The sequence below is a fragment of the Muntiacus reevesi genome, chromosome 13, assembly GCF_963930625.1.
Source record: "Muntiacus reevesi chromosome 13, mMunRee1.1, whole genome shotgun sequence".
NCBI lineage: Eukaryota > Metazoa > Chordata > Mammalia > Artiodactyla > Cervidae > Muntiacus > Muntiacus reevesi.
Genome location: NC_089261.1, coordinates 10645930 through 10671140, shown reverse-complemented (window position 1 = coordinate 10671140; position 25211 = coordinate 10645930). Strand labels below are relative to the sequence as shown.

Sequence of the window (25211 nt, the reverse complement as noted above, 5' to 3'; positions counted from 1 at the left end):
ATGGGCGGCGGCGACGGGGCCGCATTTAAGCGGCCGGGGGACGGCGCCCGCCTCCAGCGCGTCCTCGGGCTCGGCTCCCGCCGGGCGCCCCGCTCTCTGCCCGCCGGGGGCCCAGCGCCGCGCCGCACCGCGCCGCCCCCGCCGGGCCATGAGAGCGCGGGCCCCGCCGCGATGAGCTCGCACATCGCCAAAAGCGAGTCCAAGACGTCTCTGCTGAAGGCGGCGGCGGCGGCGGCGAGCGGGGGCAGCCGGGCTCCCCGCCACGGCCCTGCCCGGGAGCCAGTGCTGCCCAGTCGCCGGCTGCCCGGCCCCTGCCCTGGCACGCCGTCGCCGTCAGGGGACCCCAGTTCGCGGAGGCCCCTGTGCCGGCCGGCGCCGCGAGAGGAGGGCGCGCGGGGGAGCCGGCGCGGGCTCCCCCAGGCGCACTGCAGGCCCCGGGAGGCGCCGCCGGCCGCGGCGTCCCGACCTTCGCCGCCGTCGCCGCTGCCGCCGGCCCGTGGGCGGGATGGGGAGGAACGGGGTCTGTCCCCGGCGCTCGGCCTCCGGGGCTCACTGCGAGCCCCGGGTCGCGGGGACTCCGCTCCAGCCGCCGCGTCCGAGGCAGACCCGTTCCTCCACCAGCTGCGCCCCATGCTCAGCTCCGCCTTCGGCCAGGTAAGGGCCGCGCCTCCCACCCGCTCCCTGGAGAGGCGCTCGGGACCCTGCCGCGGCTGCGCGCCCTCAGCCCTCCTCCCGCTGCGCGCGGCCCCCCAGGTCACACTCCTCTGGTCCTCCCGCCGCCTGGCGCCCTAGTCCGCGCGCCTCCTCCTCCCCCGTGCCTGATTCAGCACCCTGTGCGCTGTCCACGCTCCGGGCCTCTTCCGGGCCAGGCACCACCGCTTAGACTCCCTCCACCTGCCAGAACGGGCCAGTCTTGGAAGGGAGCTACCTCCACCAACCGCCTGGAAATTTGCAGGGATCAAGGAGGGGTGCTCCGAGCAGGTGGCGCCAAACCCACTCTTTCGGCCTCTGACCAAGAAGACCAATGAATGAGCATGGAGTCTGGGGGTCAAGAGAGGGGACTTTGGGTTATACTGCCTTGTCAGGCGATGAGGGACCCTAGCCATCGCCTGTGATGGCCCCAAAGACCTGGGAAAAGTTAGGAGAGCTAAAAATATGAGAAAAGAGGAGTGTGTGGGTAGACACGGAGGGCTGTAAGAGCTATGGCTCAAACTGGAACTTTGAGGGTATTTCAAGGAGGTTGTCATCTAGGAATGCCACGAGGATGGCAGTGGTCAGTTTTCGAGTTGTGGGGCGTGGAAGGACACCCAGAGATCCCTAGTCTGAGTTAGTGTGCATTCTAGGGTCAGAAAGGTCGCTAAGGGGTCACGAATGGCTCATTTTGTTTCTTTTCTCTCAAGAGCCCCAAGCAGCTGGGCACCTGCCCTTTACAAATGGCCCCGTAGTCATAATCCAGATCTACAGTTTGAGGCCGTGCTGCTGGGGAAAGAGGCTCAGCAGAAAGGGACTTGTGAACTCCTGAGTGAAGCCAGGATTTCATCTAGTTCCAAGTCCATAATTAAGTCGAACTCGTTGGCACAGCGTGGACACCGTTCTGCGGCAGCCGAGGAGGGGTGTAATGCATAGATGTGATCAGAGTATTTGCATGGTGTGTGGGGGATGGAGGGTGGGGGCGGACCTGTGCGTTTCTGTGCTGGGATGTAGCGTAAAGAAGCTGTTTCAAGCTCCTGGCTTGCCAGGCTGGATCAGAACTCCAAGGAGGCCGTGTGTGTTTTGCTTCAGATGTGCACAGTTCCTTTTCAAAATACTACTCCGCTGCGGCTGATGCCGGTGGAGGTCTGACATGAAGGCGGCTGCATGTAGGCTCGGGTTGCACGGGGCTGCGGTGGTGGTGTGATAGGGCAGCAGTCTGGCTTTGTTCCTGCCGGGAGCTCTCGTTAGTTGAGGCAGTTGGAAACAGTTTCTCCAGAGTAAAGATGTGGATGCAGAGCTGTGACAGTGCAGCGCTGTGTTGACTGCGGTGGCTTCTGTATGACTGAGGGGGTGTCAGGTGTTAGGGCAGGAGCGGGTTGGCTTGCGAAAGGGATACTGTGCCAGTTGAATCGATGACAACTATCGGTTGCATTTATCAAATATTTTTTGATCGCCTGCTTTGTCCAGGCGTTTGCTGGGCACTATGGAGATGAAAGTAGAGAGGGTAGCGGGGTCCTGACTGTTTTGGAGATTAGCAGTCTAGAAGTTTGGAAGGGTAGGTCATTGAGGATCACACACTTTCTGGTTATTTAGTTTGCCAGTGATCCGACTTCGTTCCTAGAAAAGGAACGAATTCCAGCCTTGCAGAATTTCCCTGCCTGGGCCCTTTGTGAGCACAGAGCATTTCAGCTCATGTGCTTCTCTTTCTTCTACTTTCTCAGTCATGAGATGAAGGCTGTTCTCTGGTCCAGTGTTCTGAAATGTCACCAGGGTCACCTGAGTCAGGAGGAGCTGGAAGGTCCCATCAAATATTTACTACCTTCCCCTGGAAGCTCTTGCCTTTGGAGCTGCCGACTTTCTCTTTAAAGCTGGGCACATCCAGTCTGGGCTTCCTGCTGATGGCTCTAAGACATCTGCTCCAATGACAGGGACAACAACAAAACCCCGCCTGGGACTTTGTGTCAGAGTCTCCAGTCTCCTGCAAGAATTAGTCTTTCTGTCCCTTCTCTCTGCATGGAGATTTCTGTCCTTAGGTCAGAACCAAGAGAAGGGAAATGAGGTTCTGAATACAGAAACTTTCAGATAGGCTCTGCTTTGGGCAAAGTATAGCCCTGGGGAAATATATTTTTCATGTCTCCCAAGTTCTTTTCTTTTTTTTTTAAACCTTTGGTGAATCGCTTAACCTCGTAAACCTGTGTTTCCTTATCTGCATATTTGGGATAATCATAGTATCTCAGGAGTTGCAGTGGTAAAGAACCTGCCTGCCAATGCAGGAGACTCGGGTTCAATCTCTGGGGCAGGAAGATCCCCTGGAGAAGGAAATGACAACCTACTCCAGTCTGGCAGGTTACAATCCATAGGGTTCCAAAGAGTCAGACACGACTGAGTGCGCGCGCGCACACACTCACACAGACACACAGACACACAGACACACACACACACACACACACACACACAGTATCTCAGTGAGTTTGTGGGGGGGGTGGAATTAAAGGGGATATGAAGATATACACAGAGCTTGGCCTAGAGCAAGGGTGCGTGGATGTTATTATTGTTGTTGTTGTTGTTGATTCACTACCAAGGGCTGTGTCAGAACTTGTTTCCATTTGTAACAGAGTCAGGGAGGGCCAGGGGCCAAAGCAACGCTGAGGGTATCAAGATAGATTCCCTCACTAGGGAATGGGAATTAGGGTTCCCCCAGTGACCTCACAGAGCATCCTTACGGCCTGCAGGGAGAGCGTGTGCTTTTGAGGCTAAGGCATGGAATGGTGGGTTGGGAGATAGAGCTGAAGATTCCCACTCCAGCAATGTCACTTCCCATTGCTGTGACCTTGGGCCTGTTATTTTCTCTCTCTGGTCTGGGTTTCTTCATCCAGAAATAAGACTAATGACAATAACAAAAAAACTATCTTGCAGAACTCTTATGAGGGTTATACAAGGTTAAGGATGCCAAATGGCCTGGCTCAGAGTGTGTGCTAGAAAAGGGCTCAGGCTTCATTCATGTTATTATTATTATCATTATTAATAGAGTGATTGTCAAAATGAGGGACTGCATAAGGTAGTCTGAAAGCTGTCTCTGAGCTAAGTGAGGAAGGCCACTAAAGGAAGGAGCTGAATGACCAAGGACCTTCCCTGGTATCCTCTTTGTGGCCAGCTAATAGCACACCACCCAACTACCTAGAGAGAAGATGTGGTATCAGAAAGCAACTCAAAACAGACAACTCTTGGCATTGGATCTTGGAAAACTAATTAAAATTTTTTTTTGGCTGTGCAGCATGTGAAATTTTAGTTCCCTCACCAGGGATTGAACCTGCTCCCCCTGAAATAGGAAGCACACAGTCTTAACCACTGAACCATCAGAGAAGTCCAGAAAACTACACAAAGAACAGTCTTTCTGTTCCTTATTCTAAGTTTGGGAAGAAACACCTCTTTAGAGGAGGCAACTATGAATAAAATCCATAGCTCTGTTCTATCCTTCCCCTTTCTCTAACTATAGGGACATCTCTTCTGATTTGAGTAGGCCAGCCCAATTCCTAAATTGCTTTGTGCATAACAGGATTGAGATATTTAATGTATGAATGAATGAATGACGGGTATCTCCAGCCTCTGAACTTCAGAGTTTCTTAGTTCCCATAGTTAAGATGAGGGAGACAGGCCATGACAATGTGGGTCCTAACAGATTCAACTGCACTAGGCCTGTGTGCCTAGGATGATGGCTTGGGTGTATTACTTACTCCTTCCTGGTCAGGTCGCTTCATACTGCTCTCTTAAAAGGCTGGGAGCCCCTGTGGCCTTTCTCTGGGGCCTGGGAAAGGGGAAGAGAAGGCCCGTTTGTGGTTGACATAGATTATAGATGATAGGAGTGTCTTGGTGTCAGTTTGTAGGTTTTGCAGAAGCAACATTGGCACTTTAGATCTCTGTCTAGAATCCAGTAGACAATGGACAAAGCATCTTCTCATTATCTTATCTTCATAGCAAACTGTGAAATGTAGCATCATTTTCCCCCATTTTAGAGATGAAGAGACAGACCCAAGAGAGGGGAAGTAGCTTGACCAAAGGTCCCAGAATAAGTAAAAGGCAGGACTGTGACATGCTATGTCTCTCTCCAGTCTGCCAGTGCCACACCATACCGGCTGGTAGAAAGTCACAGAAGTGTGTTTCCTATTTGTCAGAAGCATCCACAAAGCACCTCTCAGGTTACGACCCAGCTTTCCCCAAGTGTCTTAACACTGGGCTGCCATCCAAGTTCAAATGCTGGCGTTAGGACTGCTCAGGGCCCAAAGCCAGCCTCCCTCCTAATCAGGAATAATCAGCAACGGGTTTATCCTTCTCATCCCTCTGATCCTATTATCCCATTCCAGAACTCTAAGTGTGGATTCCGAAGGCCCAGGCCTGCTGCCACAGTGCATAGGGATGGGGAGGCGGGGCCGTGCGATGTTCTTTGCTTCTTAAGGAAGCCTCCACCATTCAGCCCTTTATAAAAATTTCTGCCGAAGGTCAAGCCATCTGCTTCGTCAAGATCAGTAGCTACTCCTGTCATGCAGAACCACCATCACCCCATCTGTCCAACCTAAAATAGCTTAAGCGAGCTCTGGGTTTGAGTCCTGAATCCCTTGCTTCCGTTAAGCCCCCAGGCTACTGTTGGCACCCTCTCTTCTAAAGAAGGATGGAATTTCTTCAAAGTAGGTGGACTTTTCTATAGGGGGAAAAGTCCTGTCTTCTGTCTCCAAGGACAGGGGCATATCCCAAGGTTGACAAATGGGTGCTGTGCCATAGGTTGGCCTGAAGGGGGCAGGAGTCACCAGGTCTGACCTAGTGGGGGCCCTGCTAGACCAAGGCTGCTGGGCAGGGTAAGGGGCACCTTCCGGGTGCTTGGCACTGTGCCAAGCCCTTTGCAGACGTGATCTCATTAACTCCTCGTAAGTCCTACCAGGGAAGGGTTATTAGGGTACCCATTTTATAAATAAAGAAACCGAGGCTCAGAAAGATAATCAAGTCCTCAAGCTCACATGGTTGGTAGGCAGCAGGGCAAGATTTGAACTCAGGCCTGTCCGACTCCACATGCTGAACTCTATCTCTAGATCAGTGGTTCTCAACACTGGCTGCAGGTTAAAATTACCTGGAGTATTAAACAACACCGGTGCCCAGGGTTCACCTACACCTATTCCATCAGCATCTTTAGGGAAGTTCCCCAGTGATTCTAGTCTGCAGCCAGCACTGAAAATGCACCTGCTTCACCCTGTCCAGTCTTTTCATATATCCACCCATTTAGCTCATATGAATTGGGTTTGTACCTTACCTGGAGCCTAACTCATCTCCCCTCTGGGTCTGTGGTAAGCCCTAGCTTTTCAAAAGAGTCTGCAAGACTCTAGATTTTGTGTGCAAGTCTTTCCTGATCCCTCTACACTAAGTCAGATCCCTCTGGCTCACTTTCCCTTCATGGCATTGACCTGAACCGCGATTCAGTAAGTTGATAGCTCTTTAATATCTCCTGCCCCCCTGCTAGAATGTAAGCTCCCTGCAAGCAGTGAAAGTGAAAGTGTTAGTTGCTCAGTCATGTCCAACTCTTTGTGACCCCACTGACTGTAACTTTCCAGGCTGCTCTGTCCATGGAATTCTCCAGGTGAGAATACTGGAGTGAGTTGCCATTCCCTTCTCCAGGGGATCTTCCTGACCCAGGGATCAAATCTAAAAGCAGGGACTGTATATATCTTGTTCCTACAACGTGCCCAGAGCCAAGCACATGGGACAAATGATACTTCCTCCTTCCATGTTAATAATTCCTCATTCCAGTACCTGTTCTGAATCACGCACATTTTATAACCAGGAGAGGGAACTGAGCCCTGCCAGGTGAGTGTTCAGAAGCCAGCAGAGCCAGGACTCATCCCAGGCCTCCAGACCCTTCAGTTTCATCTGAGTTCATTGCTCTTCTCAGAGCCCTGCCTTCACGCTTTGTTTCCAAGAAACAGGTCTTTGAAGAAGGCATTTTTGTTGGCTCTTCCCATACCAGCTCCCCCCACCCCCCTCCAAGTGTCTTCACTCCCCTTTCCTGCCCTTTAGATGTCAACAACCTCGCCCCCACCCAGGCCTCTCTTTGTGTCCTCAGGGGGTGACACTCCTCCTCCGTATCCCCTTCCAGAGGCCAAACCAGGCTGCTGAATGACTCCCCTGATTAAGCTATTCCATTGCCGTCACTGCACGGTTGTCAAGAGCCACCCAGGGACCTGCCTCCCCAGTTCCCTGGGAGCCGGTCTGTGGCACCTTCTGGGCAGCGTCCCCACCCATCTATCCCTAACGGGAGCTCTGCTCAGCCACCCAAAACTGGACCAAAAAAAAAAAAAAAAAATTCCTGCGAAAGGACCCTCTCTGGACTGAAACTCTTAGAGCGGTGCGTGGAAGGGGTTTTGCATCAGGGCCCGGAAGAAGCTTGGCGTCCCAGTCTGTCTCTGGTGCCCCCTGCTGGGAAAAGTAGGGGTGCAGGGAAACGTGGATACAGACTCTCCCGGGTCATCTGGCTCCGGGCTGTAGGTCTCGATGGTGACATCTGAGGCTTGAAATGAATTCACATCAAAGCTGGAACCCGAAGGGACGAGGACGTGCAGGCTACCTAAAAGTTCCATTCATGGGACCGTGACGCCCCCTTTGCAAAGGGCGACCTCTCTGCTCTGCGCCCCGAGGGAGCCGGTGAAAGATGCTCTATCAGGGTCAGACAGAGGGTTTGGGAGAAGGTTCGTCGCCCTCGCTCGCTCACGCCTGCTGGGCCAGCACTGCCTCCGTCAGGACCCCCTCAGGACCGGCTCTTGATTTCCCCTGGGTCGGAAAGACCGCACACGGTGAAGGGAGCCAGCGGAAGAAGCTGTTGTTGGCTCAGCTGTGCTTCCAGCCCCGGAGCCTCATCCCATTTCAGTGAGGAGGCAAGTGTGAAAAATGGAGCGTGATGGAGAGTCGTCACAAGATCTCCAGGGCCTCGACTGGAGCCGCCATCTCTCGATCTAGCTGCGATGGTCGGGGGCGATTAAGATGCCCGGTTCGTCCCTGGGTGCGTGTGTGTATGTGTGTGTGTGTGTGAGAGAGAGAGAGAGAGAATGCACACACAAGGTTGGGAGCTGCGAGGACCCTTGGATTTGGGGGCCCAAACTAGCCTGCTTCCCCTTCTGGGTCTGCTGGCCTAATTCCCAGCTGCAGCTGCCATTCTGGGCTCCCCTCCCCGAGGCAATCTCCCCGCAGATTTGACAGCGGGAGGGGAGGGGCCGAGGGAAGGGGAGTGAACCGGGAGAGGACTCGGCTGTAATCTCATGTAGCTGATCCCGCAGCCTTCTCCAGCTCGGCTGCCCTCTGCCATCGGCTCTCCAGGCGATTTTCTCTGTGCCTGCACTCTCCCCTCCTGCCTTCATCTCCTCAAGAAAGTGTCCAGAAAGTTAAACCCACACACACGAACACACACACAATCCACCAAAAAAAAAAAAAAAAAAAAAAACAGGGAGCAGGAACAGGCAGACGAGTAAGCGAGCACGCGCGCAGGAGAGAGGGCTCAGCCGGTCTTGGAGGAAGCACCGCGCAGGCAGAGGGAGTCAGGGACTCAGGTCTCTTAGCCCCCGGGAGCCTCCTCCATGGACCCAGGGATCCTGAAAGGGGCTGCCTCAGCTTAGGATGGGCAACTGTGTCAAGTCTCCACTGAGAAATCTCTCAAGGAAGGTATGTTTCTGGAGTTCTTAACACCTGGGGTGGGAGATTGGGGCATCCTGCCATCTGTCCCAGAGGCTGGGGGCGGAGAGGGTGGACGTTTGAAGCTCGCTTCCCTTCCTGTGGGTTCTGTCTAGGGCCGCTTCCCTGTTCCTGCCTCTGCATTCCCTCCTATCACAGTTGTCTGTGTTCCGGGGCTGTAAGCTGAAGTTGGGATTTAGAGCTGCATGGGGGCCCACGTTTGGGAATTTGCATAAGATTTAGGAAAGAAACCGTGTAGGGTCCTTACCATGTGCATGGACAGACTGCCTCGGGATAAGCAGGATGAGAAGACGGTTAAGCTGGACTTTGACCCTGCTGCTGGTGGTTCTTTCCCAGCGGTAGAGGAGAGGTTCCTTCATCTCCTCTGAGGGACTCTGACCCTCTCCCGTGGTCTCTAAGGTCTTCAGAGTTGTGGGTTTTAAAGTAGATCCCATTGTTACTGAGAGGAAACAAGCCGGACATCCCTGTCTACCCTTGCGAATTCTTGAGTCAGATATTCAGGAATATCCAGATATTCAGGATATCAGGAATATCCACAAATAGGACCAGTCTGGCTCAGGGCCCCAGGGTTGTTTCCATCGAGAAATGGAGTGTATAGCAAAGGTGTCTGTCAATTGCGTTCTGTAGTGGATGCATTGCTCATACACCGGGATAATGTTCTTTTGCAAGAATCCCTTTTGGAAAGCAAATAATCACCTTCAAAGCATCTTTCCTGAAAGCCTGGACTTACATCTGTAGGATCTTGCTTTAGGTGGGCTGTGCCTGTATTTCTGGCCCTCTGTAGTCAGGCCATAGAAGAAATTCATAGATATTTCATAAAGGAAGGAGAAATATGAGGGATGGTTTCCTCCAATTCTTTCATTTTCCAGAGAAGGAACTTGATTGCCACTCAGGTTAAGTGACTTATCCAAGGTCTCAGGTTAGCTAATGGCTCCTCCACCCCCAACCCCTTCCTACCCCCTCTGTTAGTTTGACAGCCTCTCAATTTAGGACATTTCAGGCTTTTCTGCTCATCTTCTTCCTCATTTAGCTAAGCTGCTCACATCAAATTCCTTTTAATCTTCGCTGTTCCTTGGATATTTCTGAGGGTTGACTGTTTCTTCTGTGCATCCCCCACCCCCAGTCATCTGTCATCTTAAAGGAGAGTTCTTTGCATCAGACGTGGCCTCCACACTGTTGCAGAGAAGTAGAAATGGATCTGAATTAGTCTAGAGGACCACTGGGCGAATGCCCTTTCCCTGAGTTCTGTCCAGACCTTCAAGAGGTGAACTCAAGAACAAAAGCTGTCCTTCTGTCCTACCCCACCCGTGACTCAGACTTCTCAGGTCTCCTCTTTATAGCCATGTGACCTTGGATAAGTTATTTGACCCCTGCTGGGTCTCAGTTCCTTTGTCTATCAAGTGGAAATACTAACATCTACCTCCTGAGGTGATTGTGGGGCCTAAAGAAAGAGCTGGGATTGCTGCCTGGGATGCAGGCAGCTAACATACCCAGTATATGTTAGCTAGTATTAATAGCATCATAATCATAATTTTTACATTCTGGGTTTTCTGAGAAGGGGGATGAGGAAAAGGAAATAGGAGAGGTTTTGAGTCCACGGAGTAAGGCAAAAAATCATAAAAGGTATTGCACTCAGTTTCATTTTTTTAAAAAATAATAGTAAACATTGCTTTTTCCTGAATATCTACAAGATCTCCAACATCTATTATCTCATTTACTGTTTTCCACTGAGTGGTTCTCTTGGCTATTTTCTAGAGAAAAGAATGAGACTCAAAGATAAGAGTGTTCCTGAGATGCTACAGCTGACTGGGAGCAGGGCTGAGATGTAAACCCTGGTCTGTGTGAATCCAGAGCTGGGGTTTTGTTTTTAATTTTGCCTCTCTCGCTTTCTCCTGCTGTCAGAGATGTTATTCACAGATTCGTGAACCTGACCTTATAGGTCATCTTAGTCCAAATTCCCACTCGCTGGGAAATGCCCTCTCCCACCACTTCAAGTGCTTCCTCACTCAACTCCTCCTTCAGTGAATACATTCGATGAGAGGGAGCACGGTCTTGGCTGCCTTGTGTTGTTAGAAAGCTGTTAGGTCAGGAGGTGTGCCGGTGCCTCCTGTTGCCCTGCCGCACTCAGGAGATGCCCCCTTGGTGCCAGGAAACATTGTCAGCCCCTGGGCCGCTGCCCACTTGGCTTCCTGTGTGGTGACCAGGAATTAGTGATGGAGAGAGGCGGCCTCCTCCAGGCTCTGAGCTGGGCAGGACTGGGCTGTCAGGTACCATCACTGGCCAGGGAAGAACAGCAGCCTCCCGGGGCAACTGGGTGCCAGACTGGGTTAAGATCAAGAGATGCAGTGGAAATTCCCCAGCCATCGCTGGTTCTTGCTTCGTGGGAGCAAATTTTTCTCTGTCCTCCTCACTTCTTTCCTGATTGGCAAATATTCTCCCACTTCTTCTGCAGCCAGAAGTAAATGCCTTCTGGCGCCCAGCATCTCTCAAGTTGCATCATCATCATCATCGTCATCATCGTTGTCATCATCATTGTCATCACCATGGCAACTCCACATATTCGGCTCCTGCCATGCTCTAGGCACTGCGCAATGGCTCATTTGCCTCTCACAGAATCCTGTGAGTGGCCCTGATCATCCCCCGCTGGACAGAGAAGGAAACCAGAGCCCAGAGAGGTGAAGTGACCTGCCCAAGGTCACACAGCGAGCAAGCGGCAGAGCCAGAATTTGTCCCCAAGGCTGTCTGAGTCCAAAGCCAGTTATACTCAAGCTGCTCTCTGAGTTCCCTGCCACCTGCTGCCTCCTCCTCCTGGGTATGCTCATCTGAGCCAAGTGAGTGAGAGTCAGCCAGAAACAAAAAGGCTGATTCTCTGCAAATATCTTCTGAGATTGTTTCCTGGGGCTTAACCACAGTTGACTCCCTGGCTCCCTCTGTCCAGAAGGTCTCTCTGGTCCTGCCCTCGCTCTAGCCAGGTCCCTGTAGCCTGTGTGAGTGTGGCCGAGGCTCTGAACCTCTTTTGGTCGTCAATCCAGAATGGACCCTGATCACCCCTCAAGTTCTAGGACTACCCAGGGTGACCCTCATTGCACTCCCTGGACTCGGGCCTTGCACTGAGGGCCCGTACCCTGGGTCTATGTGGCTGCTTGCCCTTAGAGGAACCAGAATATCGCTCCTTCCTCTCTAGGCCTGGAAGAAGTTTAGAAGTTGGACAAGAGTCTAGACTGCAACCCCACACTGTGGGACTTTGAGGAGAAGGAGCATGAGGACAGGGTGAGATGTGGGAGATTGCTTTGCTTGTCCACCTGGGAGGACAGGCTACCCCTTAGGTCTTAGCATCTTCTCCTGAGTGGGAACTTCTTGGAGCTGGAGGAAACTGGCAGGAAGAGGGTGCAGCAGAATGGATGGGTGGGACATGCAACTCTGGGGTCCTTGGACAGAGGCAGCCCTCTAAGCTTTCACTGCTCTTTCCTTAGAAGGTTTGGCTCCAGCTCCTCACTCTGGGGGTGGAGGTATCCAAGCTGGGGGCTGAAGGCAGACCACCCCGACCTAGGGGGACCCTGGGCATCCTGGCGAGGAGGCTGGGCTGGGAGAGAATGTTGTGTCTGGACACTGCTGTTGTCCTAAGGGGACGGTCTGTGGGCAGTGCTGACTTTTTATAGCTGCATGGGAACCATCAGGGGGAGGATGGGTTGGCTGGGGCCAGGGAGCATGGCTATATTTGGTCAGAACAGAGGGCCCCTGCCTAAGCCTCCAGAGGTCCCTGGACCAGGCACAGAGCCAGCGGAGGCGGGAGGGACAAGGAAGATTGCTGATGGGAGACAGCGTCTAGTCTTGAGGCCATGAGCTAGGTGGAAGCTGACCGACAGAAGTGCTTTGTTTAGCCCACACAGTGCTTTAAATCGGAAAGTCTGGCAACACCGGGCTGGAGTTACGTCATGCTGTCCCTTCAGAGGGGGCCCAGAGCATCCATCTTACCCTGGGCCCCGCCTCTCACACCTGCCTGCTTCGTTTCCGTTTGCCACGGCCCCTGTGTCGGCAGCCTCCGGTCCCGTAGACTAGCTGAGCCCACGCTCTGCTGCCAGCTCTGATGGTCCTCACTACCTCCAGCGGGTTCCAGCAGGGGTAGGATCAGAGGTCCGCTGGGGAGCTTGGCCCTGAGGATTGTGCCGGGATGTTGGGAGCATCTTAGGCAAGGACATTATTCCCTGAATTAACAGAAGCCTCCCTCTGCCTGCTCCTCTCTCTGAGCTTCTGTCTGCGCACGAGGGTGTGTTTCTGTGCACGTGTGTGTGTGTGTGTGTGTGTGTGTCTGCAGGTGTGCCACACAGTGGGTATCACACCCAGATCTCCCTGGAGCATCCATTTCGGCCCAAGATCCAGGACTCCGTCTGTCGGGCCAGTTTGCCGCCTGCTGCCTGTGCATCCTGAAGGCTCTCTGCACCCTGGTGTTTGCCTCTCAAGGTCTTCCCTTGAGAATGGCCCCTTCTAGGATCGGGAGCCAGGCTGGGGCCCGGAGGACCCAGGTAGGCCAGAGAGGTGACACCCTGCCTCTGTTTTGTATTTGCTTGGTGCTGGCTGAAGATGCGCCAGGAGGAGACCAGCTACACAGTGGTGCAGACGAGCGAGGAGGGGCTGGCGGCCAGCAACGAGCTCCCCGGGCCGCTCCTGACGCTGGCTCAGAACTGCGCGGTCATGCACAACCTGCTGGGCCCGGCCTGCATCTTCCTGCGTAAGGGCTTCGCGGAGAACAGGCAGCCTGTACGTAAGTTGGCCCCGGTGGAGCCGCGTTCGACTTGGCTTCATGGGGCATGAGGAAGGAGGTGCTGGGAAGAAGAGGGGCTCTGTACACAGTGGTGTGCATCCCCCGGCAGACGCACCTCACACCCTCAGCTTGTGAACCTGACCCCCAGAGTTTCCCACTCATGGCTGCAGAGCCCTGGTGTGTCCACATCCACCAGCAAAAAATAATAATAGCAGCTATAGTATTGTTTGGGGTTTGGGTTTTTTTTTTTTTTTTTTTTTTGAGCACTTAAGATGTGCCAGGCACTGTGTTCAGTGCTTTGGTGCTTAAGCCTCAGAGCAACCCCAAGAGGTAGGTACTATTATCCTCCCCATTTGCAGATGAAGAAATTGAGTTGGAGAGAGTAACATGCTCAACATAACAGCTGGTAGGCGATAGCAGTAGGATTCAGACTCAGGGAGCCTGACTCAAGGGTCCCCTGTGTTCTACCGAATACATGGCACCATCCACTAGAACTTTCAATGATGATAGAAACATTTCTCCAATCAGCGCAGCCCTCTACATTAACCACTAGCCCTTGAAGTGTGGCTAGTGCAACTGAAGAAGTGGATTATTAATTTTCTTTGATTCCAATTCCAATTTAAATAGTCACATGTGCCCACTGCTTTGGAGGGCCTCTCATACATATCTGAACAGTCACAGAGAGGAGGGTATTGATGATGTTACAGATTCAAACATCGGTAGGTTTATCGAATGGTGGTGATTGAGTTGCTAAATTGTGTCTGACTCCTGTGACCCGATGGACTGTAGCCCTCCAGGCTCCTCTTTTCAGTCCATGGGATTCCCTAGGGAAGAATACTGGAGTGCTGGAGTGGGTTGTCATTTCCTTCTCCAGGGTTTGTTGAATGCCACCTGCTAAACATTTTACCTATCTTGCCTCACAGATACTCACAAAGACCCTGTAAGGTGGTTTCTGGTATTAACCCATTTTATAGATGAGGAATCAGTGGCTCATACAGTGGAAGTGACCTGTCCAAGGTCCTCCATCTAGGAAGCAGCAGATCTGGGCTTTGTCCTTGAGTCCATCTGACTTTAGAGGCCAAATTCATCCCTTTACTGTGTAAGTTGGGGAGTGAGGGCTGTGGTGGGCTCCGTTCCCTCCTGACCCCCCGAACCGGTGTTCATGGTTTCCCTGTCATGTCGCTGAGCATCCCTGGCTCTGCTCCACATCCCCCACCACTCTGCCCTGGGGAGCATGTGACCCAGGGACTAGCCACCAGGACATAGCCGGACCAGCTCTGGCCACAGGCACATGGCCAAGGGGTACTGGTTTTTCTGCACCCTGGTTCTGGGTTTACAAGAAGCAGGGAAGGGGCTGCAGAGCTGATCCTGGAGATGTGAGAGGCTGCAGGGTGGGAAGGGACTTGTCGCCTGTCCCAGTGAGCATACCCTGCATGTGTGTGTACATGCATATTCTCACTGACGTTTTCACTTATGGGGGGTACAAGACATTGTGAGAAGCACCCTTTGTGGTCACTCAAGATCCCAGTCTGACTAAGAACAGCTAGTGGGTGATAGAGGTAGAAATAGGTAGGTGTTAGAGGGAGTGACAACCCCTCCCTGTGCAAGGCGACAGGCTTTTTTAAGTGGAAGTCATCTCACAGAGACAGACAGCTTCAGCTTGAAATGCTGCTGGCAGGACCTGGGAGCCTGCAGACTACTCGTGTCAAGCTCATGTACGCTCTCAGCATGATCCTGCCATGTACAGCCCCTTCCAAGAGCCAAGTCCTTCCTGTGCAGCTGGTGGTCCTGCAAAATGTTGCTCAACAGCCCCTTTCTAAAAGATCCCCTGGTTTTCTGGCACTGGGATCCCTTGCCCTGGGGCCAGTTTGGAGCAGGTGGGCAGCAGCCTCTCACCTGCCCTGGCCCAGTGGGCTAGAACAGCCCGCGTGCACGGCTATGGCACGCCCACATGTCTGCGTCCCTGACTGGATTACCCACACCTGGTGTGCACTTCCTCAGGGCGGGCACACCCTGCCCCTTTGGGCAGGGAGTTGTGACATATGGGCAGGATGAGCCCCGTGGACCAGTTTTGGAGCCTGCTAAGCATGTCCAGCTGGGCACCGCATCCATTTCATGCCAGTCTGTCTCCCTCCAGGGCAGGCCTGGGGCAGCTGGCATGTCACCAGCTGGAGCCTGCCCCCTGCTCCTTCCGGGCCCGCTCTTTGGAGACTTCTCTGCCATCTGTTCGGATGCCTCGCCCTGGGGCTTCCTTGACTCCCCAAGGAGACCTGGGCACTGCTTGTGGCTTGAGACGTGTGCTTTGGACCCTGGCAGCCGCCAGAGGCACTGGCAGCCCCCAGGGTCCTATGCTGTGTCCTGTGACGGGGCGAGGTCTGCGATGGGGGCCCAACTGGAGAAGGTGGGGCGGTGCCCAGGAAGCAGGGCGCAGTCCTAATCCTGCCTCCATTCCCTCTGCTCCTTCTCTTCCTCCCTCTTGTGCACTGGTCTGGACCCCACTTCCTCTCCCCCAGCCTCTTGCTTCTCCCATTGCCCCCCTCCGCCCCTCTTCTCCCCAACTCTTCCTGGTTTCATTGTGTGTGTGTGTGTGTGTGTGTGTGTGTGCGTGCTCAATTGTGCCCGACTCTTTGCGACCCCATGCACTGTAGCCCTCCAGGCTCCTCTGACCATAGAATTTTCCAGGCAAGAATATTGGAGTGGGTTGCCATTTCCTTCTCCAGGGGATCTTCCCAACCCAAGGATCGAACCAGCGTCTCTTGTGTCCCTGCACTGGCAGGCGGGTTCCTTAGCAACTGAGTCACCGGGGAAGCCCTTGGTTTTATTGGGTAGAGCCCTCTTCTACCTGTTGGGATCCTCCCAATAACTCCATTTTATTTACAGGTTTTGGCCTCCAGATCAGTTCTGTTCCCTGACCACATGCTTGTGTCTGGAATAAGGGGTTAGGGGTGCAGAGGTTCTGGGCCCAGGTTGGAAGGGGCTTCTGGGGCCCAGCCTCTCCCGTGTGTGTGAGATGGGTGGGGCTGCACTTTTCCCTTCCAGGACATGGTCCAGGCACACCTCCACGGCCGCCCCATCACCTCCCAGCCCGTGCCTGCTGCCATGGGGACGGCCCAGCTGGGCACTGGATGACTTCTGGGCCCCTCCCAGCTGCTAATGGCACATGTTCTTTTGTTTCAGGACAGATCTCTGCGGCCAGAGGAGATTGAAGGTGAGACCTGGCCTCTTAGAGGAGGGTGTTGCTCAGCCATCCAGGAAGATGAGGGGAGGGAGGTGGGTGGGAAGAGGGGCAGAGACATCTCGGCTTCCTGTGAACAGGTCCTAGTGCAGAGCCGGGCATCCTCTGGGGAGCCGGGCGTTGGAGGAATGCATGAGTCCATGGGCCCCTCGGGGCAGCCTCTGCACCAGAGGCTCTGCGGGTGACCGCATTCACCTTCCTTCTCTTCCGCAGAGCTCAGGGAGGCCTTCAGAGAATTTGACAAGGACAAGGATGGCTACATCAACTGCCGGGACCTGGGTAACTGTATGCGCACCATGGGCTACATGCCCACCGAGATGGAGCTCATCGAGCTGTCTCAGCAGATCAACATGAACCGTGAGTTCCTCCGCCAGGCACCCCCTTCCCTCCCCGGCCTCGCCCTTGCTGTCCTCTGCCTGGGTTCAAGTTCTGAGCTCCCCCTTCTTCCTAGCTCTGTGACCTGTGGGCAAACCACTTACCCGCCCTGTGCCTCAGTTTCTTCACCTGTAAAATGAGGGGTGGAATAGGCAGTCAACTGGGGGTATGTTTATTTAGTTATTGTTTTTCCTTGGGTTACTTATTCATTTATTTTTTGGGGAAACAGCTTTATTGAGATATAATTCATATACCATACAGTTGACTCACTTAAAGCATTCCCTTCAGGGACTTCTGTGGTGGTCCAGTGGTTAGGACTCCTTGTTCTCACTGCAGGGGGCATGGGTTTGATCCCTGGTTGGGGAATTAAAGTATAGATTTCAGTAGCTTTTAGTATATGCAGAGTTGTGCAACCATCACCTCGATCAACTTTAAAATATTTTCATGCCCCCTCCACCAAAGAAGTCCTATACCACTTTGCCATCACCTCTAAGTCCCTCCCCAGCCCTGAGCAACCACTAATCTACATTCTGTCTAAGCAGATTTGCCTATTCCGGGCATTTCTTTTTTTTAAGTTGAAGTATGGTTGATATACAATATTATATTAGTTTCAGGTGTACAACATAGTGATTCAAAATTTTTATTTAAAGTTATTGTAACATATTGGCTCTATTCCCCATGCTGTACAATATATCCCTGTGGCTTTTTTATGTTACACAGAGTAGTTGACATCTCTTAATCCCCAGCCTCTATGTTGCCCCTCCCCAACCCCCCTTCCCTTCACTGGTGACCGCTGGTTTGTTTTCTGTATCTGTGAGCCTGTTTCTCGTTAGGGGGCATATTTTATTTTATTTTTTTAATTATTTACTTATTTTGGCTGTGTTGGGTCCTTGTTGCCACGCTCGGACTCTCTCTCGTTGCACTGAGCAGGGGCTACTTCCTGGTTGCGGTGTGTGGGCGTCTCATTGAGGCAGCTTCTCTTGTTGCAGAGCACGGGCTCTAGAGCACGAGCTCCAGTAGTGGTGGTGCACGGGCTCAGCTACCCCATGGCAGGTGGGACCTTCCCAGACCACGGATCATGTCCCCTGTACTGGCCGGCGGGACTCCCAGCCACGGGACCACCAGGAAAGAAGTCCCTAGAGGATATTCTAAACAGCTCAATAAATCAATACCTGGCACTCAGTAAGAGTTGAACAGAGGACGCTATCACTATTACGTTTTTCTCTGTCTCACTTTGGGTTCTCCCAGGAGCAGACCAGGAGACAAGGGTTTGAATGTGGAGTTTACTTAGGAGGGGCAGGACGGAGTCGGTAGAGAGTAGGGAGGGGGGAGGGTGAAGACAGGGCGCCAAAGCAGAAGGCACTCGAGGAGCTGCCACTGTGGGTGATGGAGCGCAGGGTGCTGGTGTCGAAGGGCCGCCGTGGAGCTGTCTCTCGGGCTGGGTATTTACCCCCCAAGCTCAGTCACTGGCTGAAAGTGTTGTGAGCAGGCCCCGGGGGCAGGTCTCCTGTATTTCCACCCTCTGAGGGCTGGGTGAAGTTGGAAGGTGGCTGAAGCTGGCTGAAGGTTGGAAGGTGAGTTCCACTTGCACAGTGAGGGAGAGAGGGGGGCAAGTGGGCAAGTGGGCCAGGCGCGCACGACTCCTGCTTCCCTCTCTGTCTTTCTGCATGTTTGTCTCTGTCTCTCTCCTGCTCTGAAATTCTTTGCCTATCTCTGTGACTTCATGTTTCTTTCTCCCCTCTGTACCCCTGTCCAGTTCCTGACTCGTTCCCTTAGTTAGCCCCCGGCCTCTCCTCTGAGGTGTTCTGTGATAACCCCCCTGTCCATGGTCACTTCTCTGTCCTCATTCGGCCTCTGCTTTTACCCTGGGCCTGTCGCTGGGCAGGTCAGGGGGGGCTGGCAGCTCCCTCGGCTGTCTAGTTGGAGGTGGGTGGTGGTTAGATGGATGACCCAGCCTGTTCCTCTGTCCCCAGTGGGTGGCCATGTGGATTTTGATGACTTTGTGGAGCTAATGGGACCTAAACTCCTGGCGGAGACGGCAGATATGATTGGAGTAAAGGAACTGCGAGATGCCTTCCGAGAGGTAAGTGGTAGACAGCGGACAGGCAGGGGCAGGGGGACTTGTTAGAATTCCCAACCTGAAAGGAACCTGGACCTCTGGATCCCACCCCAGGGGAAGAAGCTTGGACAGAGAGGCGCTCTGGCGAAGGGGTTGTGGGGGGGACAATGATGCCGAAGATGGGGTTCAACCTTGGAATCTGCTTCCGACAGTCTTTCTGTTGTAGCCGCTCTTCCCTCCTTCATGCCCCCTCTAGTTTGACACCAATGGTGATGGTGAGATAAGCACCAGTGAGTTACGAGAGGCCATGAAGAAACTCCTGGGTCACCAGGTGGGACACCGAGACATAGAAGAGATTATCCGGGACGTGGACCTCAACGGGGATGGACGAGTGGACTTTGAAGGTAGGCGGGTCTTGAGAGTGGAAGAAGAACCAAGACAGGAGTGGGCATCCACAGAGTTTATCCCTCCACATGAGTGTCCATCATGCAGTCATCAATCTGCCCCAACTTTCCATCCCCTTACCCTTCCATCCTTCCACCCCTCTAATCCATCGTCTGTTCCTGCATCCATCCATCCATCCATCTTTCCAGATCTCTCTTTCCATGTGTTCATACATCTGTCTCTTTTTCTGTCCAGGTGCCTATTTATCCACTAACAGATCTCCAAATAATTATCCATAGAATCATTTACCTATGGCCTTACCTACCCATCCAGGCATCTATTCATTCTTCTGTACATTCACCCATGCCTCCATCTACCTGTATACCTTCTCCCATCTATCCATGCATCTGTAACTCTCAACATTCATTCACATATTTATTCTCTACCCATCCGCCTATATCTCCACCCACACTTCCATTGATCTGCAGTCGTCTGTACTTTCCCCATCTGTATCCATCTAATCATCCATCTATCCACTCCTATGTCCCTCTGCCCCCACCCATCTCTTTCTATGTCTATTGATCCACCTTCTCCTATATCCATCAATGGAGGTATTTTCTGAACACCACATTCCTCAACCTGACACTCAGACCCCTTAAGATCTATCCACAACTCACCTCTCTGGCCACAGCTTTCACCATTCCTTCACTCACACTTCACCTTAAAACCACAGGTGATCCTGCCAAGCTCTCATTTGATTACACTATTATTTTTGTCAGGATGCCTTGTATTCTATTTTTCACTGGGGCTAAAGTCTATTCCATCTTTAAGACCCAGCAGTGGGGCCATTTCCCTCGGTCCCCAGACTGAGCTTCCTCTTTTCTGGGCTTTCACAGCACCTCAGGCTTACCCTCGTTCTTCACACTGGCCCCTAAGCGCTAGTTATATCTCCACTTAATTCTGAACTTTTGGAGAAAAGAGGAACCCTACTTTCTTTATCTCTGAGATTCCCACAGAACTCAGTACCTGACACATAGCGAATGCTCAGTAAAAGTGTTTTTAAAATAGTAATAATCATAATTAGTGATCATCTCTAACTGTACATGCTCTATACAGTCAGCAAAAACAAGACTGGGAGCTGACTGTGGCTCAGATCATGAACTCCTTATTGCAAAATTCAGACTTACATTGAAGAAAGTAGGGAAAACCACTAGACCATTCAGGTATGATGTAAATCAGATCCCTTATGATTGTATAGTGGAGGTGACAAATAGATTCAAGGGATTAGATCAGATAGACAGAGTGCCTGAAGAACTATGGATGGAGGTTTATGACATTGTACAGGAGGCAGTGATCAAGACCATTCTCAAGAAAAAGAAATGCAAAAAAGCAAAATGGTTGTCTGAGGAGGACTTACAAATAGCTGAGAAGAGGAGAGAAGCAAAAGGCAAAGGAGAAAAGGAAAGATATACCCGTTTGAATGCAGAGTTCCAAAGAATAGCAAGGAGAGATAAGAAAGCTTTCCTCAGTGATCAATGCAAAGAAATAGAGGAAAATAATAGAATGGGAAACACTAGAGATCTCTGAAAAGAAAATTAGAGATCCCAAGGGAACATTTCATGCAAAGATGGGCACAGTAAAGGACAGAAATGGTATGGACCTAACAGAAGCAGGAGATATTGGGAAGAGTTGGCAAGAATACACAGAAGAACTATACAAAAAAGGTCTTCATGACCCAGATAACCACGATGGTGTGATCACTCACCTAGAGCCAGACATCCTGGTGTGTGAAGTCAAGTGGGCCTTAGGAAGCATCGCTATGAACAAAACTAGTGGAGGTGATGGAATTCCAACTGAGCTATTTCAAATCCTAAAAGATGATGCTGTGAAAGTGCTGCACTCAATATGCCAGCAAATCTGGAAAACTCAGCAGTGGCCACAGGACTGGAAAAGGTCAATTTTCATTCTAATCCCAAAGAAAGATAATGCCAAAGAATGTTCAAACTATCACACAATTGCACTCATTTCACACGCTAGCAAAGTAATGCTCAAAATTCTCCAAGCCAGGCTTTAACAGTACATGAACCGTGAACTTCCAGATGTTAAAGCTGGATTTAGAAAAGGCAGAGGAACCAGAGATCAAGTTGCCAACATCCGTTGGATAATGGAAAAAGCAACAGAGTTCCAGAAAAACATCTACTTCTGCTTTATTGACTGTGGTAAAGCCTTTGACTGTGTGGATTACGACAAACTGAAAAATTCTTAGAGATGGGAATACCAGACCACCTTAGCTGCCTCCTGAGAAATCTGTTTGCAGGTCAAGAAGCAACAGTTAGAGCCAGACATGGAACAACAGACTGGTTCCAAATTGGGGAAAGAGTACGTCAAGGCTGTGTATTGTCACCCTGTTTATTTAACTTCTAAGCAGAGTACATCATGCGAAATGCCAGGCTGGATAAAGTTCAAACTGGAATCAAGATTTCAGGGAGAAATATCAACAACCTCAGATACAAAGATGATGCCATCCTTATGGCAGAAACTAAAGAGCCTCTTGATGAAAGTGAAAGAGGAGAGTGAAAAAGTTGGCTTAAAACTCAACATTCAAAAAACGAAGATCATGGCATCTGGTCCCATCACTTCATGGCAAATAGATGGGGAAACAATAGAAACAGTGACAGACTTTCTTTTCTTGGGCTCCAAAATCACTGCAGATGGTGACTGCAGCCATGAAATTAAAACATGCTTGTTCCTTGGAAGAAAATCTATGACCAACCTAGACAGCATATTAAAAAGCAGAGACATTACTTTGCCTACAAAGGTCCATCTATTCAAAGTTATGACTTTTCCAGTAGTCATGTATGGATATGAGAGTTTGATCATAAAGAAAGCTAAGCACCAAAGAATTGATGCTTTTGAACTGTGGTGTTGGAGAAGACTCTTGAGAGTCTCTTGGACTGCAAGGAGATCCAACCAGTCCATCTTAAAGGTGATCAGTCCTGAATATTCCTTGGAAGTACTGATGCTGAAGCTGAAACTCCAATACTTTGGCCACCTGATGCAAAGAACTGACTCATTGGAAAAGAGCCTGATGCTGGGAAAGGTTGAAGGCAGGAGGAGAAGGGGATGACAGAGGATGAGATGATTGGATGGCATCACCGACTCAATGGACATGAGTCTGAGCAAGCTCCGGGAGTTGGTGAAGGACAGGGAAGCCTGGCATGCTGCAGTCCATACGGTTGCAAAGAGTCGGACACGACTGAGCGACTGAACTGAACTGAACTGAACATTTATTATATACCAGTCACTGTACTAAGTAACTTTACATGTATTATCCCATTTAATTTTTACAATGACTCCAGGGACTGCACTATTATTACCTCACGTTACAATTGAGTAAACTGAGCCTCAGAGAAGTAATATAACGCTTCTCTTACAGAGAAGCAGAGCTGGGTCATAAACTCAGGCCTGGAATCTCATCCATTCCATACATTACACTGTTCATGACACCATCTGAGGCACCATGGGATACAGGGGGGAAAAACACAGCAAAACACTGAATCTACACTCCATAAACTTGGGTGCTGAGCAGAAAGGCAAGATAAACATGAGCTAGACTGTGAATATGTCCAGAAGACAAAGGCTGGGAGGACTTTTCTGGGGAGTAGCTGGTCTTCAAGGTCAAGGGGAGTGTGGCAGTGGAGAGGCTTGGCTACCAAAGGCTTGGCTACCACCAGAGCTGAACATTTCAGGTACCCCATGTCCAGGTAGTGACCCCTACAGATGACAGCTCTTCCCTGAAAGCTCAGTATCTCCCATTCATTCTACCAGTATGTGTTGTACACGAGCTGTGTGCCAAGACCTGATCCCCACCTTGAGGAGCCCATGACCAGCAAGGAAAAGAGAAGCCGACAGTAGTCCATGCCATGTGGGGGGGAGTACAGCAGGCTGTTGCATACAGTGGGGGCACCTTTGCCAAAGTGGCAAGGATTAGGGAAGGCTTCCTGGAGGAGGCTGTAAGTAAGCAGAGCCCTAAGAGACAAGTAGGAGTCACCAGGTGAAAAAGAAGGAAGAGATATTTGCCCTATGGAATTGAAAACTCTTATCTACACAAAAACCTACAAACAGATTTACTGTTTATAGCAGCCTTACTTATAATTGCCAAAATTTGGAAACAACCAATATGCCCTTCACTAGGTGAATATATAAATAAAACTATGGTATACCCAGGCAATGGAATATTATGCAGCATTGTAAAAGAAACACGCTATCAAGTGATGAAAAGACATGGAAGAAACTTAAATGCATAGTAAGCAAAAGAAAATCTGAAAAGGTTGCGTACTCTGTGATTCCAACCATATGACATTCAGGAAAAGGCAAAACCATGGAGACCTGGAGACAGTGAAAAGATCAGTGGTTGCCAAGAGTTGTTCGTGGCAGAAGGGATGAATAGGGGGAACACAGAGGATGTTTAGGCAAGTAAAACTATTCTGTGTGATACTATAATAGGGATACATGTCATTATACATTTGTCCAAACCCATAGAGCCTCCAGGTCTTCCCAGGTGGTGCTAGTGGTAAAGAACCCGCTTGCTAATGCAGGAGACTCAGAGATGTGGGTTCGATCCCTGGTTGGGGAAGATCCCCTGGAGGAGGACATGGCAACCCACTCCAGTATTCTTGCCTGGAGAATCCTCATGGACAGAGAAGCCTGGGGGACTACAGTCCATAGGGTCATACAGAGTTGGACACGACTGAAGTGACTTAGCACACACACACACACACACAGAGTCTCCAACACCAAGGATAAATCCTAATGTAACTATGCACGTGGGGTAATAATGATGAGTCAACATAGGTTCACCTGTAAGCAACATCCTACTCTGCTCGGGGATGTTGGTGATGGAGGAGGCTGTGTGTGTGTGTGTGTGTGTGTGTGTGTGTGTGTGTGTGTGTGTGTGTGTGTAGAGGCAGGGGGTAGATGGAAAAATCTGGACTTCCTGCTCAATTTTGCTGTGAACCTAAAACTGCTCTAAAAAACAGTCTAGTTAAAAGAGAAGGGAACGGGACAGGTTGCAGGAAAGCTAAGCGGGGAGGGGAGGGGGGAGTCAGCTCCACCTGAGGTGCAGACAGGGGATCCTTGGAGTCGAACCTCGTGGTAGGGGGTGAGTAGTGACAGGTAAGGCTGGAGCTGTCAGCTGGGGCCAGAACAGGGAGGCCTTGGGGTTGTGTCCGTTGCCCTGTGGGGACCATGAGAGGTTTGAAAGGGGTCACACCTACAGATAGAAAGATCCTGCTGGCTGTTGCAAAGAAGAGGGATTGGAAGATGCTGGATGGGGAACTTCCCAGGTGGTCCGGCAGCTAGGATTCCATGCTCCCACTGCAGGGGGTCTGGGTTCAATCCCTGGTCAGGGAACTAAGATCCTGCATGCCACGTGGTGGGCGAGACCAAAAAACAAAAAACCATGCGGATGGACACTGGGGACCAGCCCCGGTCAGAGGCGGTGGCCACAGATGCAGGAGGGAGGCATCGATCTGAGGAAGGTGTGGGGGCAGTGTCCTGCACCCCGACTGCTGCTTTCTCCCCACCCCCCACCGCAGAGTTTGTCCGGATGATGTCCCGCTGAGGCCGCCAGGGCCCCTCCAGGACCGCCAAGCTCCGCGGGGCGGGAGAAGAAGAGCCTGAGCTGGCCTCACCCCGCTGCCGCCGCCGCCGCCGCCGCCGCCGCCCAGAGCCCAGGATGTACTGGCGGACGGGGCCTGCCTGCACCCCGGGGAGGTGCCCACCCCGGACCCCCACCCCTCCGCACTGTGAAAAAGACTCACGACTCCTGCAACTGGAAAGGGGGGGCGCCCGCCAACGAGGAGGCCACCATGCCAGGCCGGCAGAGGTCAGGCCGGGCGCCGAGTGCCACGGACCCAGCCGCCGCTGGCTGGGGTGGGGGGGCCCACACAGCATGTCTGCCCCGGGGCAGAGCCTCT

The 25211-nt window shown here is 51.8% G+C and overlaps 1 protein-coding gene across 2 annotated transcripts; it reads left to right on the top strand.

Moving 5' to 3' along the window:
• CABP1 (calcium binding protein 1) lies at positions 1-25211 on the top strand. 2 transcript variants are annotated; one of them, XM_065904421.1, is made up of 7 exons: positions 8139-8388; positions 13000-13176; positions 16358-16388; positions 16629-16772; positions 18764-18873; positions 19106-19253; positions 24831-25211. In XM_065904421.1, exons 1-7 carry the CDS (start codon positions 8344-8346, stop codon positions 24854-24856), a joined length of 681 nt encoding a protein of 226 aa, XP_065760493.1. In that variant the 5' UTR covers positions 8139-8343; the 3' UTR covers positions 24857-25211. The 2 variants fall into 2 exon arrangements, with proteins under 2 accessions (XP_065760492.1, XP_065760493.1); XM_065904420.1 differs by lacking the exons at positions 8139-8388; positions 13000-13176 and adding an exon at positions 1-654.